General features: G+C 40.9%; 1 protein-coding gene across 1 annotated transcript in view; it reads right to left on the bottom strand.

Moving 5' to 3' along the window:
• The window catches only part of PTPRN2 (protein tyrosine phosphatase receptor type N2), a 1,313,563-nt gene that overhangs the window by 647,757 nt on the left and 647,260 nt on the right, over positions 1-18,546 (bottom strand). Inside the window, exon 10 of the mRNA XM_037835719.1 lies at positions 17,328-17,414. Coding sequence (XP_037691647.1) covers positions 17,328-17,414 — 87 coding nt within the window. The remainder of the gene's footprint in view (positions 1-17,327; positions 17,415-18,546) is intronic.

Genomic DNA, 18,546 nt, shown 5'->3' with positions numbered 1-18,546 from the left:
AGTTAGGTTTGTTACTGCCTAGACATCCCTGAAGATGGGAAAAGTGATTAAACTAGAGGAAGGGGTAGCAACAGACAAGATGGAATTTAACAAAGGATTATGAATACTGAATCTCTATATAATTTTCTTTTTCTTAGTTGCTAGGTTTATTAGAATGGCTAGCAGGAAAGAACTGAAATGGTGGAACTATAACCCATAACATCCTTTGAAATTTGTTCGATAGCTACTTGTTAAATTGTAATTTGAAAGCTATCACCTTTTTGTATATATGTTGTATTTTACATTAAGGAAATAACTGAGACTATGGTACTGTAACTTATAACAACTTTGGAAATTTCCTATATAACTACCTGTTAAATCATACTTTGCAAGTGTGCTAGTTTGGATGTATTATGTCCCCAAAATGCCATGTTCTTTAATGCAATCTTGTGGGGCAGATGTATTAATGTTGATTAGGTTGGAATCTTTGGATTAGGTTGTTTCCATGGAGATGTGACCCAGCCAACTGTGGGTAATATCTCTGATTAGATTATTTCCATGGAGGTGTGACCCCACCCATTCAGCATGGATCTTTATTGGTTTACTAGAGCCCTATAAAAGCTCAGACAGAAGGAGCTCAGTGCCACTGCAGCCAAGAGAGACATTTTGGAGATGGCCATTGAAAGTAGACTTTTGCTAGTCCAGAGTTTGCCTGAGAGAAACTAAGAGAACAGCCCCAGATGCCTAGAGAGAAACATCCCAAGAGAAAGTCATTTTGAAACTGGAAACCCAGTGCAGACGCCAGCCATGTGCCTGTGCCTTCCCAGATGACAGAGGTTTTCCGGACGTCACTGGCCATCCTTCAGTGAAGGTAGCGTGTTGTTGATGCCTTGTTTTGGACACTTTCATGGCCTTTAGACTGTAAGTTGTAACCAAATAAACCCCCTTTATAAAAGCCAATTTCACAAGAAGTTATTCCACAATAAGGAAATAACTGAAACTGTGGAACTGTAACCCATAATATTCTTTGAAATTTGCTTTCTAACTACCTGTTAAATTGCACTTGGACAATTATCACTTCTAAGTATATATATTATATTCTACAATAAAAACTATGATTGAAAAATTTGTTTAGGAATCAAAATTTCTGATAGAATATTTAATTACATTTTGTCTTCAAATGCTCCCTCCTTGGCTTCACAGGATAACTCGTGCTTTATTTTCTTGATGCCTGGATTTGGGATGAAGCCCATAACATTGATAGATTAATAGATGAATGAATGGATGGATGCATGGATGGATGGATGGATGGACTGATAATAGAGAGATGTATGTATATATTGCCTATGTTGTGACATTTTCTCAAAATACTATACACTCCTTAGAAATCTTTCGGTATCAACTTTTCTCATCTAGTAGGCCACATGCATTTACTGAGCTGCCCATTCTATATCCTACTCAATATTAATTTATGAAAAATGAACTGTTAATATAAAAGTTTGTCCAAAGTTTCCAAACAAAATCAGAATGATTTCTGTGGCTTATTGCATCTGGTTAAACATAAATTTGTGTTCCAATAAGAACAGGAATATTTCTTTATATATAGGGCATGCTTTTGAGGGTCTTATTAAACCAGCCCCTACAATTATTAGGCTTTGAGCTGAGGTGCTATAGATGTACATAAAGCACCTAGCACTGCCCTATATAGAGTGTACACACAACAAACAGCATATGCTACTGTAGAGTCAAATAATATAATCACATAATTTAAACCTAAAGTAATTCATCTAGCAAAGCTCTCATTTTATAGATGAATAAATTGAGACCCGAGGAGTTAAAGGAACTAGTCTCAAATAGCACAGTTTTAATATGTCACAGTTAGAATAATTTCTTAACTCTCATTTGAGAACTTTTTGTATAAGAATATGATAATCAGAACCATTTACACTCTGGTATTTACCAGTGTCCTTTCCTAAATTTACCACTGGCCCAAGAACCATATTGCTTACTCTTTCTTTCCTTAAAACAGGTTCTGCCCCTGAATTATTTCCAAGGATCACTAGCTTCTTCTCAGTAATTTTCATTAGCTGTCCGAAATTCTGGAGAAGCCCACAGTTTGGTACAGGGCTAAACTAAGCTGACAATAGAAAATGAAGAGTTTTCTGGATACCACAGAATTATCTTTACATGCTTCATTCCATCTTAGATTAGAAAGGAATGGCTAGGATCATACAATTCTAGAATTCCATGTAGACAGCAAAAGAATGTTGAACATATATTTCTAAAGCATACTTTCCATTATCATATTTTATGCATAACTGTATATTCCTGCCAAACATAAGACAATAACTTTAAAAAATATCTAATTTGAGGGCTTATAAAGGAGGAAAGACTAAAAGAGAATTCCTATTTTAATGTGTGAGGAAAGAGACACTTGAAAAATTGTTGCAAGATGATTTAATATAAAATAAGCTTGACCAAAACATAATTATTAATGATTCTTTATCTTCTTACAGGTTTCAACCATTGCTGTACTGTGCAGGCTGTATCTTACATGCAATTACTTTGTGATTATGTGCAATTTGGGAATACCTTCTGTCATTAGAGAGTGCCATGTCTTACATTCTTTTCTTCTCATGGAATATTTGGAAGAAAATAGATTATTTAATATTTATGCTTTGCTTTTAAACCTTTAAAGCATTTGCTTGGCTTTTAATTTGCCCAACAATTTATTTTCCTTTTACAACTGAGAGGTGATACTACAGGTCATAAGGAAACTTTTATAGAACAATGCATCTAATCAGGGAAAGCAGAAAGTCATTCTTTGTTCCCGAAGGACTAAAGGCCCCTATGGTGTATTTTCTATTGCATAACTTGACTGACACATTGCTCAAAAAGTAAATAAATAAATAAATAAGTAAATAAATTAGTTTCAAACATTTAAAAATAAAAGCGTGCATCTAAAAATTAGGGGCAACCCTTGAGGAGCTGGTGGAGAATGCAGGGGTATTGGCCTGCCCCACCTTGATGGTTGCGAACACGCTCACAGACATAGGGGACTGGTGGTTTGATGGGTTGAGCCCTCTACCATAGGATTTGCCTTTGGGAAGACTTGCTGCAAAAGAGAGGCTAGGTCTCCATATAACTGTGCCTAAGAGCCTCCTCCCGAATGCCTCTTTGTTGCTCAGATGTGGCCCTCTCTCTCTACCTAAGCCAACTTGGCACGTGAAATCACTGCCCTCCCCCCTACATAGGATTAGACACCCAGGGGAGTGACTCTCCTTGGCAACATGGAATATGACTCCCAGGGAGGAATGTAGACCCGGCATCATGGGATGGAGAACATCTTCTTGACCAAAAGGGGGAAATGAAAGGAAATGAAATAAGCTTCAGTGGCAGAGAGATTCCAAAAGGAGCCGAGAGGTCACTCTGGTGGGCACTCTTACGCACAGTATAGACAACGCTTTTTAGGTTCTAATGAATTGAGGTAGCTGGTGGTAGATACCTGAAACTATCAAACTACAACCCAGAACCCATGAATCTCGAAGACAATTGTATAAAAATGTAGCTTATGAGGGGTGACAATGGGATTGGGAAAGCCATAAGGACCACACTCCACTTTGTCTAGTTTATGGATGGATGAGTAGAAAAACGGGGGAAGGAAACAAACAAACAAACCAACAGACAAAGGCACCCAGTGTTCTTTTTTACTTTAATTGCTCTTTTTCACTTTAATTATTATTCTTGTTACTTTTGTGTGTGTGGTAATGAAGGTGTCAGGGATTGATTTTGGTGATGAATGTACAACTATGTAATGGTACTGTGAACAATCGAATGTACAATTTGTTTTGTATGACTGTGTGGTATGTGAATATACCTCAATAAAATGAATATAAAAAAAAAAATTAGGGGCAAGCCTTTAGCATGGAAAAGTTGGAAGACTGGACCAAAGGTCCCTCAATGCTGCATGGCAACAACTAGCAGAAGCTAAGAAGCATGTACCCACCCCCTTCCTTGTTAGATATGGAATTTCCAATATGCTATGGTCTACACTGCTTATGATTGCCTGAACATTACGGCTCTCTCTTTGTTTTTGTTTTTGTTTTTTAATTTTTGTTGCTGAAACATATATAAAACTCAGAATTTCCCTTTTAACCACTTGCAAGTGTGCAATTCAGTGGTGTTCTTGTTTGTTAAGGCTTCCAGAATGCAAAATATCAGAAATGGATTGGCTTTTACAGTGCGGGTTTATTAGTACACAAATGTTCTAAAGCCATGAAAATGTCCCAATTAAGGCATCAACAGGATGAGATGATACCTTCTCTAAAGAAAGGCTGATGGCATCTGGGGTTCCTCTGTCACATGGGGAAGGCACATGGCCGGAGTCTGCTGGGCTTCTTCCAAGATTAGCTTCTGCTTAGCTTCTCTCTCTCAGCTCCTTTGCATCCTTGCTTGTTTCTCCCAGGGTGTTTCTCTCTAAGCGTCTGGGGGTCCTCTCTTAGCTTCTCCGGGGCAAACTCTGAATTTCATCTCTTACCTTCTCTCCTGGTTCTGGTTTCAATGGCTGTCCCCAAAATGTCTCTGGGAATTTTCTCTCTAAATGTCTCTGAGCTTTCTTCAAAATGTCTCTGCCTTTTATCCTCTCATAGAGGATGCCAGTAAAGATGATTAACACCCACCTTGAATGGGCAGGATCACATCTCAATGGAAAAAATCTAATCAAAAGGTCCTACTCAGAATAGGTCTGCCCCCACAAGATTGGATTGAAAGAACATGGCTTTCCTGGGGTACATAACAGATTCAAACCAGCACAAGTGGTATTAATTACATTCACAATATTGTTCACCATCATCAATATCCATTACCTCAACTTTTTTAACACCTCAAATGGAAACTGTGCACCTATTAAGCAATAACTCCCTTTGCCCCCACTCATTCCCCCCTAATCCCGGCCCCTGGGAATCTATAATCTATCCTTCTCAATGAGATCTGCTTATTCTAGGTATTTCACATAAGTGAGATCATACAATATTTGTCTTTTATTGTCTGGGTTATCCACTCAACATGAGGTCTTCAAGAGTCATACATGTTGTATTATGCATCAGAACTTCATTTCTTTTTATGGCTAAATAACATTCCATTGTATGTACGGTACTACATTATGTTTATCCATCCATCTGCTGATTGATATCTTGGCTGTTTCCACCTTTTGGCTGTTGTGAATAATACTGCCATAAACATTGGTGTACTAACAATTGCCTAAGTCCCTGCTTTCCATTCTTTGGTGTATATGCCAAGAAGTAGATTGCTGGGTCATATGGCAATTCTATTTTCAACTTTCTGAGGAACTGCCAAACTAATTTCCACAGTCCCTTTGTTTTTTACTTTGGGTTTTATTTTTGTTTCTCCAGACATACAGACTGTTTAAATTCCTAAGGGTACATGCCTGGACTTTCTACATATGCCAATTTGCATCCTATAATAGAGAGTAGCAAATACTCATAGGCCGGTATCCATAGCAGGAAACAGGAAATAGTTTCTTTAATTAGGGTAAGTTTATATTGCTAATTATTTTTAAATGCCTTTATTATAGATTTTATTTGCTGAGTGTGAAAGATGTGGATTTCCTGCAGTATGGTTGAATCACAGTCTTTTAAACATGTTCCTACAGGAGACGAATCCTGAATAAAGTGTCTTGGCCTGTCTGCTCTAAAGCTGTGCTGGAGTTAAGATGTCTGCAACATTTCCGACTCAAGAGAAGAACTCAGAAGAGTGAAAAATTATTTCCACTTTGTGCTGGTGGAAAAAAAATAAAGCAAGGCAGTAATATCTAGTCTTAACAGCATTGGTAATAAATAAAATTTACATTTTACCAAAGTAAAATATAAGGTAAACCTAATTGCTTACTATTCTATCAACATAAAACTTTTTTATGTCCACATATCCCTTGGTTTAAACAGTATTTTATTATCTTAATAATATACAATGTATATAAAGTTACCATTTATTGCATTCTGAGTAGCTATCTATCTATCTATCTATCTATCTAACATTTAATTCTCACAACCCATTTAATGCAGGTACTATCATCCTTGTTTTACAGATGAGGAACTGGAGGCTAGGAGAGCTTAAGTAATTTGCCCAGGGTCTTACAGCAGGTGGATAAAATCAGATTCAAATATAGGTTCCTTTGAATTCAGTCTATTCATTCAATCATTCATTCACTGACTCAACAAATATTGAGCACCTATTGTGTGGATACACTGTTCTAGACACCAAAGTTACAGACCCAGTCCCTCCTTTCAAGGAGTTTGTAATCTACTGGGAAAGAAAAAGAAACAACTCTTGCAGATGAAAGCATAATGACAAGAATCCACAGTCTTTCAATTACCATACTTGTGGAACCCCTAAATATTGGACTATCTAGTTCAACACACAATTCCAGTAATAACCTAATGCTTTGAGGGCATGTAAAAGGCTAGAAGAAAGAATTGAGTGGGTTATCCAATCAGAACCTCTTAATATTAGTAGACATTAGACTAGTTTTTTCAAACCACAACAACAAAAATAATGGTAGAGTAGTTGTGCAAGCTCAGATTTAGTGAATACTTATATACCAGGCATGATTCTGAGTCCTTTGCTATGGTTCATCTCACGGAATCTTTACAAAAACACTGTTATCCTCAGGACCAGCTACATAATTTGTGGGGCCCAGTGCAAAATGAAAGTGGGGCCCTTTGTTCAAGAATTATTAGGAAATAATTAAGAATTACAGCATCAGCGAAGCGTTAAACCGAGCTTGGGGCCCTTCTAAGAGCAGAATCCTGTGCAACTGCATGGGCTGCGCACCCATGAAGCTGGCCCTGATTGTCCTCATTTTACCCAAAGGGAAACTGAGGTTTAGGAAGGTTAAGTGACTTTACCAGAGTCACAGATCAAGTAAAGTAACACCACGGGCTGTAACCCAGCTTACCTGACTCGTCTACTAAGTTGTAATGTCATTTCACAATAGGCAAGGAGGCTAAGGCAATACTTTCATATACCAATATCTTCAACCAAAGCATAAGCATTTACATAAGATCAGAAATCACCATCATTCACTCAGAATTATTTGTGAATAAACTGAGGTTCTTCCCTGCTATCACCTCTTCAGTCTTCAAGACAGGGCTGCGGCAGCTTTGAAATACTGTAACACTTCCTTGATATTCCTTACTTCAAGGAAAACCACATGTAGCTAAGTCTCTAGCCACTAGACTGCACTGTTGTGAAATTTTGCAATATATATAGGACAAGGGAGACATGGCTATCACTCTTGGTTGCAGTACAAAAGGACTTAATATCCAGCCCTCCCTTCTCTGCTTTCCTAAGGGTAGGAACACTTAGCAAATCCTTAACACAGTGTGAAACAATCTAACAATATCTACCCATAAATCCCAGAGTCTGCACGCAAAAGACACATTAAGGATAGGATACAAATATCATTTACCCAGACCCTGCTGTAGCGCTCCTATGCTTTACTGCCTGGGCTTTTTGCTTTCAGTGATATTTATTTACCCCACGCATAGTATTTGCCATTGTTAATTTGCATACCAAATCATCCAGGACTGTGTAATCATTTTGGCTATAGAGAAAACCAGAGGCATCAACCTAGTGAGTTAAGGGCCACTCTTAACCATTCATCTTACTTACTATTTAATGTCTCCATAATCTGTTTGATGCACAGATACAAAGACGAGGTGGCAACAACCACAATTTTTGCCCTAGGAAATGGGTCTCTTTCAGATACACTGAAGACATACATTCCTAAAGTCTCCAAATTCCCACAGATTCCTCTCAGCTTGGAGAGGGTGTTATTTGGGAGATGTAGGCCTTTGCATCGCTGGGATTTTTGCATGGTATGAGCCAAGCTCAGGCATCTCCCTTGCCACCCTGCACTTGCAAGATCCTAATGAGAAGTGTCAGCGTTGTGAATTCCCACTGCTGCATCTTCAGTAACTATCTTGAAGAACAAGAACACTGTATTCATCAATTCGGTAAATCACACAGATGAGAAACTAAACTGTTTCTTGCGTCACGAGAACACATGAAGATTGATCACAGAATTAGACTGTCCTCCTGGAATGCCCTCAGCGGATCCAATACTTCATGTGGTTGATTTGGAGGCTTAGCCGAAGCATGTCTAGAAGCAGTGTTGACCCTGGAGCCTCATCTAGCTGTGGAGCCAAGTGCACTCAGAAATCTTTTTTCTTTTATTCTTTTCATGCCAGTAGTACTGCCCACCTGACTGAGACACAGCAGAGAGCAGCCTGACGATCAATCACCGGTGCTGCGGACAGCCATAATTAGATTATAAAATCATAACTGTAGTCATTGTACGTCTGCTTGCATAATTACATCAGCATGCTAATGCCATTTTAATGGTCTCTAATGATGTAATAAGAAATAATGGAATTTATTTGACAGCTACATAACCATTAACAAAACATATTAAGCATAACTAGTACTTCCATAAAAATGCAGACAATATCTGAAAGTGGCAGCTAACATGTTGGCCTTTTTTCCTTTCCCTGGAACAATGAACAGTTCTGACAATGTATTCTTAAACACAGCACCAAGTGAATGCTGCTGCCAACTGGATTGTTCCTTATGCTAAGACCACTCACGAGGGCACAGGTGAACTGCCCAAGTCAGTTCATCAGGCAAGATGTATTTTCCGAGTACCTAGGAGCCAATACCTGTGCCACATCCTGTGGGATAATGCACATGGCAAGTATGCATTGCTTGGGAGGAGCAAAACAACACACAACCAATGACCACAGAATCCCATATGCACACTCACACTCCTGTGCACACACTCACATACAATATTTAGAGAACCAGCAGTATGGCACAGATAATAAATAGCCAGGACTGGTGGTTTCAGAGAAGGCTCTGCAACCAAAAAGGATCATTTTTAAAATATGAATAGGATGAAGATGAGCAGGGGAAACTCCCAGACAATTCTAGCTGCGGCAAGGGCAGGAGAGAAGGCCCAAAGAAGGTCCACGTGTGGTTTGCTCATGAGAGGAGCTGTGCATCAGATTACCAAAGGCTTTGAAAGACTGGCAGAAGAGCTTAGATTTGATTTAGTAGGAAAAAAGGAAGCCACCAGAGTTTCCTGAGCAGGGAAGAGACGTGGAAAGTGGTATTTACACAAGATTTAGTCTGGCAACTAGCTCAGCTGGCAAGCTCAGGCTTGCTCTTAGGAGAGGCTAAAATTTACTCCCTGGAACTCCTCTGTACTCCAAATCAGTCTTTAGACAATGGAAATAGTTTGTATGGGAAGGACTGAAACATGGAGTGAAAAGCACTCCATGCTTTTGAGGTAGAGAGCTAAGTTGTGGAGGAAGACAGCCAGTTTTGGGGTTTAAATTAGCGTGCACCAAAAGTTTCCTCAGTCAAAATACCTCCTGTGCCAGTGTGTCCTGGTGCCTGATAGTCCTGCATTTTGCTAAGAATCTCTTCAAAGGTTAATGGGACTGGTTTGCACTGGATGGCTGGGAAGAAGTATTTCAAGAAAACTTGATCGTCCTTACAGGCGAGAGGAATGAGAGATGAAATATAACCATTGATAGGGTTTGAGAAGAAAGAGAGGAAGGAGATGGGCAATATAGAAACCTGTGGGGTCATGGCAGGAGAAAGGAAGGCGGTGTATTATGATGCTGAGTTCTGGGGATCCTAGGACAAAATCATGCTTCCCAATCTTTTAAAATTCTTACCACATTCTTTTGGTAAAAAGAAAACTCTTCCACCTTCCTTTAATAGTAGCAAAATACTTTAACATAACTACAAATAAAAGCCACAGAAAATTTTAAAGAATTCTAGCCTATTACAAAAAAAGATCTCAACCATGTGACACCATCAGTGTTGAGTGCACTTGTTCGCCCCAAGAGAACTGTCCTAGTTAGAGTGAAAGATAAAGCACATCTTGGCCACTTTGAGCTCCAAGCCTGATGTAAGCTGTGGACCAATTATACCTCCTCTCCTACACTGTAGAATCTGAGTCACACTTATCCCCGATCTCCAGGTGACAATTACTGGAATGGGTGGAAAAGGGGGAAAGAGGGGTACAGAAACGGCCAAAGAAAGGAGGTAGGGCTTGGACAACCATCTTTAGCCACCCTTCAGACACTGCTGGACCTTTAAAGGCTTCCCAAGCTGCTAACCTTGGATAGCTATTGAGCTTCCCAGCCCATTGCATCCACCTCACCTGTCTCATTCTGAAAATAAAACGGTTCCTTTCCCAACCCCGCCTTCCTAAACCACCACCATCTCAATAGCACTGTGTCTCTGACTGCAACAGCACTTTCAGTCCCTTCATCTTAGAATCACAGTGCAAACATTCTATAACTTACAACACAAAAATAATGGGGGGAGGCTGGCCAAGGGAAGGGGGAGCTCAAGAAACGGCAAGGAAGGCAGCAGCCAAATAAAAGGCCTCTGTGTACTTGAACCACTGCATTTTATTTGTTGCAAAGTCACCATGGGAGGGTTTTGCTAAAGGAAAATAATGAAAATTCAATAAATACAGTCTCAAGTGGGACTGAGGAAGTTTTATTCCAAAGCTGCTTCATGTGATTACTTTTTGTTTTGGTCTAGTGTTCTTAATAATGGTCCTGAGCTGTAATATCCTCCACATGCTGCCAGGCATCCCCTCAGCAGCTCTTTGAAGTTCCTCCTTGCAGTACCAACTCTTCCTGTTATTTACCAACTCTAGATTTCTCCCGCAACATCTCATTTTTAATTAAGGAGGTTTTCATTCATTCATTCATTCGATAGCAACACGGGCCTTGGCATGAATAGGAGGATTTCCCAGGGCTACAGAAACACAGGCTACATTCAACTTCTCTGATGTATGGAGTGAGGGGTAAAGAATGGATACCCCAGCTGCTGGGGGAGGCGGGATGATCTGGGTGACTGTGCAGAGGCCTCAACTCCATCATGCATGCCTTTATGGGGTGTCAGGATGCTCAGGAAATTTCCTTCTTCTTCCTTTGACATCATCAATAATCAGCACTACTAGACCAAGTGCTGACTCTCCAGCATGCACACACCAGTTCTTGTTTAACCACACTAAGCAAAGACATTAAACCAGACCAAAGAGCTCCTAAGCATCTGCTGTACAGTCCATGTGCATAAAAGTTTTAGAATAAAACTTCCTCAGTCCTACTCAAGCTCCCATAGGGCCTCTGCTTCTCCTTCCTGTAAGCACTGAATGGGGCTTAGGCTTGAGTTCTTGGCTCCTAAAAGCCAAGCCACTTCCTGGAAGGGAGTGCATCTAGAGGGAAGTGCCAAATGTTTAGATGTGATATGGACATCTTCATTGAAAGGAATGCAATTTGACAAGGGATTATTTACAAAGACATTCCATGTGACTGGTAAGAATAAAAATGGCTACTGCAGGGCTTACATGTGGGTTTAATGAGACACATAAATAAAGCCCTCATGCAGTACCTAGTACATTCACAAGTAGGTGACTCCCAATTTTACATCTATGGCCTCAAACATGACTCTACTTCCCCTCCAAGGCAGTTGCCATCACAATAGCTCAGTTATCACCATCTCTCACCTGGAAAACCACGGTGGCCTCCTGAGTCATTTATGCCACAACTCATTATAATTCATTCTCTACAACAGTTTGGAGGGTTCTTTGTTTAAAATCAGATAGTGCACTCCCCTGATTAAAATTTTCCAGTGGTTTCAAACACACAGAATAAAATCCAGTCTTTCCACACATCCCAAAGCAATTTGGACAGAGAATAAAAATATATATACAGAGACCCCCTGAGAAGCTGGGAGAAAATGCAGGGAAAATGCTTCCTCACCTGGATTGTTGCTGATGTTCTCACAAACATTGAGGACTGGCAGTTTGATGGGCTGAGCCCTCTATCATGAGACTTGCCCTTATGAAGCTCATTACTGCAAAGGAGAGGCTAAACCTGCTTATAATTGTGCCTAAGAGTCTCCCCCTGAGTACCTCTTTGTTGCTCAGATGTGGCTCTCTCTCTCCAGCCAAGCCAACTCAACAGGTGAACTCACTGCCCTCCCCACTATGTGGAACCTGACTTGCAGGGGTGTAAATCTCCCTGGCAACACAGGATATGTCTCCCAGGGATGAATCTGGACCCTACATCGCGGGACTGAGAACATCTTCTTGACCAAAAGGGGGATGTGAAATGCAATCAAATAAAGTTTCAGTGACTGAGAGATTCCAAATGGAGTCGAGAGGTCACTCTGGTGGGCGTGCACTATATAGATAAGCCTTTTTAGGTTTTAATGCATTGGAATAGCTAGAAGTAAATACCTGACACTATCAAACTGCAATCCAGTAGCCTTGACTCTTGAAGATGATTGCATAGCAATGCAGCTTACAATGGGTGACAGTGTGATTGTGAAAGCCTTGTGAATCATACTCCCTTTATCCAGTGTATGGATGGATGAGTAGAAAAATGGGGACTAAAAACTAAATGAAAAATGGGGGAGGGGTGATTTGGGTGTTCTTTTTTTTACTTTTATTTTTTATTCTTATTTTTACTTTTTCTGGTACAAGGAAAATGTTCAAAAAATATATTGGGGTGATGAATGCACAACTATATGATGGTACTATGAACAACTGATTGTATAATTTGGATGATTGTATGGTCTGTGAATATATCTCAATAAAATTTAATTAAAAAAAAAAATCCAGTCTTTCCAATGACCTTCAAAGCCCTACCTAAACTGCCCCCTGCCTGCTATTTCTGCCTTAACTCATATCACGCTTGCCTTCTTTATATTCCTGGGACACACCAAGCTCATCTCCTCCTTAGGACCTTTGCAGCTGTAGTAACTTAGCAGCTATGTCATCAGCTTGGGATCTTTTTGCCCCAGATCTTTGTGCTTTTACTCTCACTTCATTCATCCTTCTTCATTTCCATCACAGCACATAACACTACCTGAGATTTTCTAGTCCATGTATTAGTATGTTTATTACTGCTCCCCCCCACTACCATGTCAGCTCCCCAAGAGTGAGGCCCATGCCCTTCCTGTTCTCTGCTCTATCCCTGGCACACAGAAGAGGGTCTGGCATAAAGCAGGTGCTCAGTAAATATGTGTTGGATGCCTGTTGAATGAAAACCTGCATCTCTGTATAAAATGACAGGCCCTACTGTGAATTGATAAAAGAGTACTTCATTAGTTGGAGAAAACAATATAAACTTGCCTCACCTCTAAGGAGGCCCATGAAGTGTATAAAGGGACTTCTGGGAGATAATTATTTAGACCAGGGGCTTGGCTTTGGCCCCTCTCTACCACCCCTGCCTCCTTCCTACTCTAAAATAAAAGAAAATAAATTTTAAAATAAAATAATGGCAGTAGAGAGAAGAACTTGGAAAACCCCACAAAGTGGCAAGACTCACACTGTCAGACAAATTGTCCTTTCAAAAACTAATGAGAGTATGACGTGGGAGTAGAGACACCTTGGCACAGGCCCAGCTTGAGCCTTCACTGGGTACCTCGGGGAGAGTCACTCTCTCCTCCCAGGCTTAAACCCCTGGACTATAAAATGAGGGTATTGATATGGGAGGTCACTTTCAACTGTGCAGGTCCATAATTGTCTTGTTCTCCAGCAATTTCCTATTTGTCTCTATGACCTGATCCCACACTGTTCAGGGGCAGCCATCTGCCTTCCTCTTCTTTTACACCCTCTTCTATACCTTGCATGGTGCTGGGTGTCCCCATTCCAATCATGGGCATCAACTGAGTGTAGGGCCAGAGCACAGACTCTTTAGATGCTGATAAAATCCAACTGTTTTATCCACACAGCCTCATTTTGGTCACAGAGCTTGAAGATACTTTCTTGTGTTTTTTTATATTTGAATCTAAGGTGATAGAACACAGAGAAAATATCTTAAAGCATTCATCTTTCCTATAGACACTCAAGGCATCCACAATGCTTCGAAGAGAATTCAGGAGGATGGAAGGAGGTGTGACATCAGTGATCAGTAACTTCCCAAAATGGCCCCACACAGAAACCAAAGCTTCTGATGTTCACAAGCAGGGTTTTGTTGAGGGAAAAATAAGTCATGGATCATCAAATGGTGAGACTCTGAGGTCAGCAGCCTGTGGAGTTCCTGCCAGAATGATATATGAGAGAAAAGATAACAGGAATCTCCTGGACTGAGGATAGAGAACAGAGAGGCTGTAGGTTGAGAGGCATCTTGGAGAAAGTTATTGGGGTGGAGAAGGGGGATGAGACTTGGAGGAGACATTTTTGAGAGGAGTCGAGTGAACATTAAGAAAATGCCAAATACCACCCATTATTTGCTCCAAAGAGACACAACTCCAGTGGACCATCTTGCAGAAGCAATTCCCACCCTTGCCCCAAATACTGCTGAGCCCCACCCAACCTGTCCATCTGGACACCCCAAACACTAAAACAAAGTTTTAGCCAAAGTTGCAAGGTGGAAGAGAAGGCTTACCTCCCTAAACATACACCTTTGCCTGGGGAGGACTAGATAGTGGGGAATCCAACCCTGTTACACTGAGCTCTACTCTACCTGTCAAAATGCTCAACATAGTACTTGTTAAATGGTCTTGTCACTGGGCCCCAAGTAATAGATTCACAGAATTGTAAAGCTGGGAAAAGCATTAAAATTTTAGCTTCATTTTATAGATGTTTAACCTTCACTTCATAGATGACAAAACTGAGGCCCCCCAGGGGAAAAGTCACTTTTTTCCCCAAGGGTAACATAAGCCCAGGTTCTCTCATTGTGTGTCTTTTTTGGGCCCTGGAAGTATCTTAACATTTTCAGGTCTAGGAAGCATCATTTATTTTCACCTTCTGTGAACTTGGTCATGCATGGTTCCCTGTCAGAGTCAGTATTGCTTCAACCTAGGGACCTAGCAAATTGAAGGTGGGAAGCCCGGCCATGGGGACAACCAAAGCAGTCCTGAAAGCATGGGTCTCTACAGCTCTGCAAAGCATGTGCAGTGGGAACACGAGCCCAGAATCACCGGACCCAGCAGGTGACAGCAGCTGCCCCAGTCCTCTTCTATTCCTTTATCTCCCTCTCGCAGTCCCAGTCACGAACAGGGCTCTCCTTGTCAACTACTGAATCTACATCCAGCCGGGAACCCTCTCCTGAGCCAAATAGACATTGTCCCTTGGGACTCTTACAGGTAACTCAATGAATATATTTTATCCAAACTGTTCAATCCCATCATGTTTCCTCAAATCCTCTCCTCTTCTTTTAGCATCTGGCTTTATGAATGCCTCCCCACAAACACCCAGCCCTAAGCCAAAACCAGGGAACTCATCCTGGACTCCCCACTCACTCAGTAAGCATACTGCAGCCTTACCAGCTGTTAAAGAATAGAAGCACGTCCCTACCTGTTCGTCAGTGTCTGCAGCCCTGTGAACACCCCTCTACCACCACAACCCCAGCTGCCCATACCTCTCTGTCTTCTCTAGAGACTGCTGGGAACTCCCCACAGCCCAGCACCTAAATAGCAAACACCTGATAGATCAGAGGCCTCCAATAAGGCTTACTTCTGTGTCGTGGCTTGCAGGTTCTGACTGTGGGCAATCAAGCTCTTCTGGCAACTGCATGTTTTGAATATCTGTTCTGCACTTGCCTTACCCTTCCATATCTAATCACTCTTATCATTCTACCTCCTAGGTGTCTCTCAAACACCACAGGTGTCTCTGCAGCCACCTTAATCAGTTCTCATCACCCCTCACCTGGAATGCTGCAAAATCCTTTTAACTAGTCTCCTTGCCTCTAGTCTTGTCTGTTTCCACAGGGCAGCCAGGCTGCTCTTTCTGAGTACAAATCTGACCCCATCACTCTGCTGCTTAGAACACTCCTACAGATCCCCATTATTCTGTGGCTGACATCCAGACTCCCAAAGACGGCCCTCAGCTCCCTCTCTTCGCCTTGCACTGCCACACCAGCTCAGCCCACCTTTGCCCTCCATTTGTAGTGAAGGCCCTACAGGTTCCTGAATGGGTTTGCTTCTGCAGTCACCTCCAGGTCTTTGCACGCTTGTACTTATTTACTGAGCGCTTCCTACAGACTGTGCTAGGTGTTGGGGATACAGCAGTAAAAAGTCACGGAATGCTCTCACATCTCTCTAGGGCACCACTACTTGTCCTGTAGGTTGCAAGTTACACATTTCTTCCCCTGGAAGCCTCCCTGCTCTGCTCAAACTGGGTGAGGGCTTCTTTTTTTTCATGTTTCACCCTAAACCTATTACACTATGTGGTAACTGCCTATAATAAATGGCAAGATATTTGAGGACAGGAAGGGTGTCTTGTTCACGACTGTATGCCCAGCTCCTAGTGCTCTGCCAGGTCATAGTAGGTGCTCAAGAAACCCTGGTTGTGTGAATTAATAATTAAATGAATAAATAAATATTTGTTGTCTGAATAGACAAATGAGCTGCTAAAACATCCACAACTATCCTGAAAATAGCTCAGCTCATTCTTTTTATTTCCAATTCTTAATATTTCACTCCATATATGCTAACCTATCCATACATTTCTTTCAAAACTCATCTCTAAACTCAGGCTCTCCAAATTTGAATAGATCTAACCCTGCTCACATCCGTATTCAGCAGTCTCTGGTCATGGGTTATGTCAACCTGTTTCTTTGGGTTTATTTATGTACGTACTCCTTCTCAAGAAGCCATTCATTGTGCATACCATGTGCCAGTCCTCCTATACACATTATATTTTTTTATCTTTCTAAAACTGTCACGATAGGTGTTATACTCACATTTACAGATGAGAAAAGGAAGCACATGGTGCAAAATTAACGTAAGTGCATTCAGAATCCAAAACCCACGTTATTTTGACTCAGCTGCAGTGCCACCTATGTCATCTAATTCTCTTGTGTTTTCATGAGAGCCAGTTATAGGTTTGTGTACACTGAAGACGTTCAATAAATGCTGACTGACTTTACACTGGCAGATCCTATCCCCAGAGATTCTGATTCATTTGCAGAGGGGTGGGGTCCAGGCAGCAGTAGTTTTTAAAGCCTCCCAGGTGACTCTAATGTGTAGCCAGGGCTGAGAACCACTGCCTTAGTCAAATGCCATTCTTTCAGGAGATTATAATTTTTATAATTAAACTCAGGTTTCAGCTGCGTTTAAATAACTTACCAAAACCCACTGGAATTTTCCTTTCATTTCTTTTCTAAACTGTTTCCCTCTGATATAATTAACAAAAACCACAGACACACAGTTCTTCCCCACACAAACCAATTCGTGAAACTGACTGTGATGTGAGGAACGAATCAAATTTAAAGACCCCAAGGTTGTGTACTTACGTGACGTCTGCAAAGGTGCTTGTCGGCACCTTCAGTAGATGCGCTATGTCCTCTATCAACTTCTTTCCCTTTTCCGGGCTCAGAGGGCTGTTGAAAAATAGCAAAGGAGAGGGAGGGGGGAGAACAGTGTTACAAAATGGAACTCATCAATACTTGAGAAGCTAAAAGTCCCCAAAGAGCTACCACCTTGGCCTCTCGGTTTCTGAAAGCCACCCTGCTCACGGTATTCCTGTCACATAGCGATCATGATACCAGGGGAATTGGGATCAGGTGCTTCTTCAGGCATGATGAATCACCTGAATTTTCCAGCAATAAGACAAACAATAAGGTGCAAATGGAATTGTTAGGAAGTGTAATGGGCCCATGATGCAGCAACTGGCTCATCTCAGCCTTCAATAAAAAAAAACATAATAAAGAGGTTGGGAGGGGAAGGAAAGAAGAGAAAAGAAAAAGAAAAGACGGGAGAGGGTCAGAGAAGCAAATGCTGAAAAAAAATTGCAGGAGAGAGTGGCAAACGTACAAAGGAGATGTATATTTTAAGATTGATTTATTTCTGAAATATGTTTTACCCTGATGAAAGGATATTTAAATATCACATATTTAAGGGTAAACAATGAAACAAGATGGGCAAACATCAGGGTACCCTGGTTTAACAGTCACTAGCTGCAAGGTCATGTTTTATTAAAAGGCAATGAGGAGTAATCATATATAATGTGAAGTTTCAATTACAAATCCAGAATTCCAGTAGTCAGTTTTGCAAATCACCAGTTGCTTATGAAATCCTATTAGTACCAATTCAAAGAAATTTTCAAATTATATTGTTAAATAAAATTTATGTTGTACAGCAAGGGTTTCAGCCAAGCACACCATCCATCCATTCGTCCATCTGTCTGTCTGTCTATCCAGCAAATGTTTAAGAAGCCTACTAGTTGCCAGGTACTGCTTTAGGAAATACAGCAATAAACAAAAAAGCCCAAGTTCCTGACTCCATGGAACTTATGGAAGACAGGCAGTAAAGACTTAGACAAGTAAAAATAATGTCAATTGAACATAAATTCTATAGGGAACAACTCAGGAAGGTAAGGGAGAAAGGGAGTGTGGGGGTGGGAGAACAAGGGATAGAATAACATTTTTTTAAAGGATGGTAGATAAGGCCTCTTCAATAAGGTAACATTTGAACAGAAACCTGAAGGAAGTGAGTTATGTGATATCTGGGGGA

Source organism: Choloepus didactylus, chromosome 5 (assembly GCF_015220235.1).
Source record: "Choloepus didactylus isolate mChoDid1 chromosome 5, mChoDid1.pri, whole genome shotgun sequence".
Lineage (NCBI taxonomy): Eukaryota > Metazoa > Chordata > Mammalia > Pilosa > Megalonychidae > Choloepus > Choloepus didactylus.
This window is presented reverse-complemented; position numbering and strand designations above follow the sequence as displayed.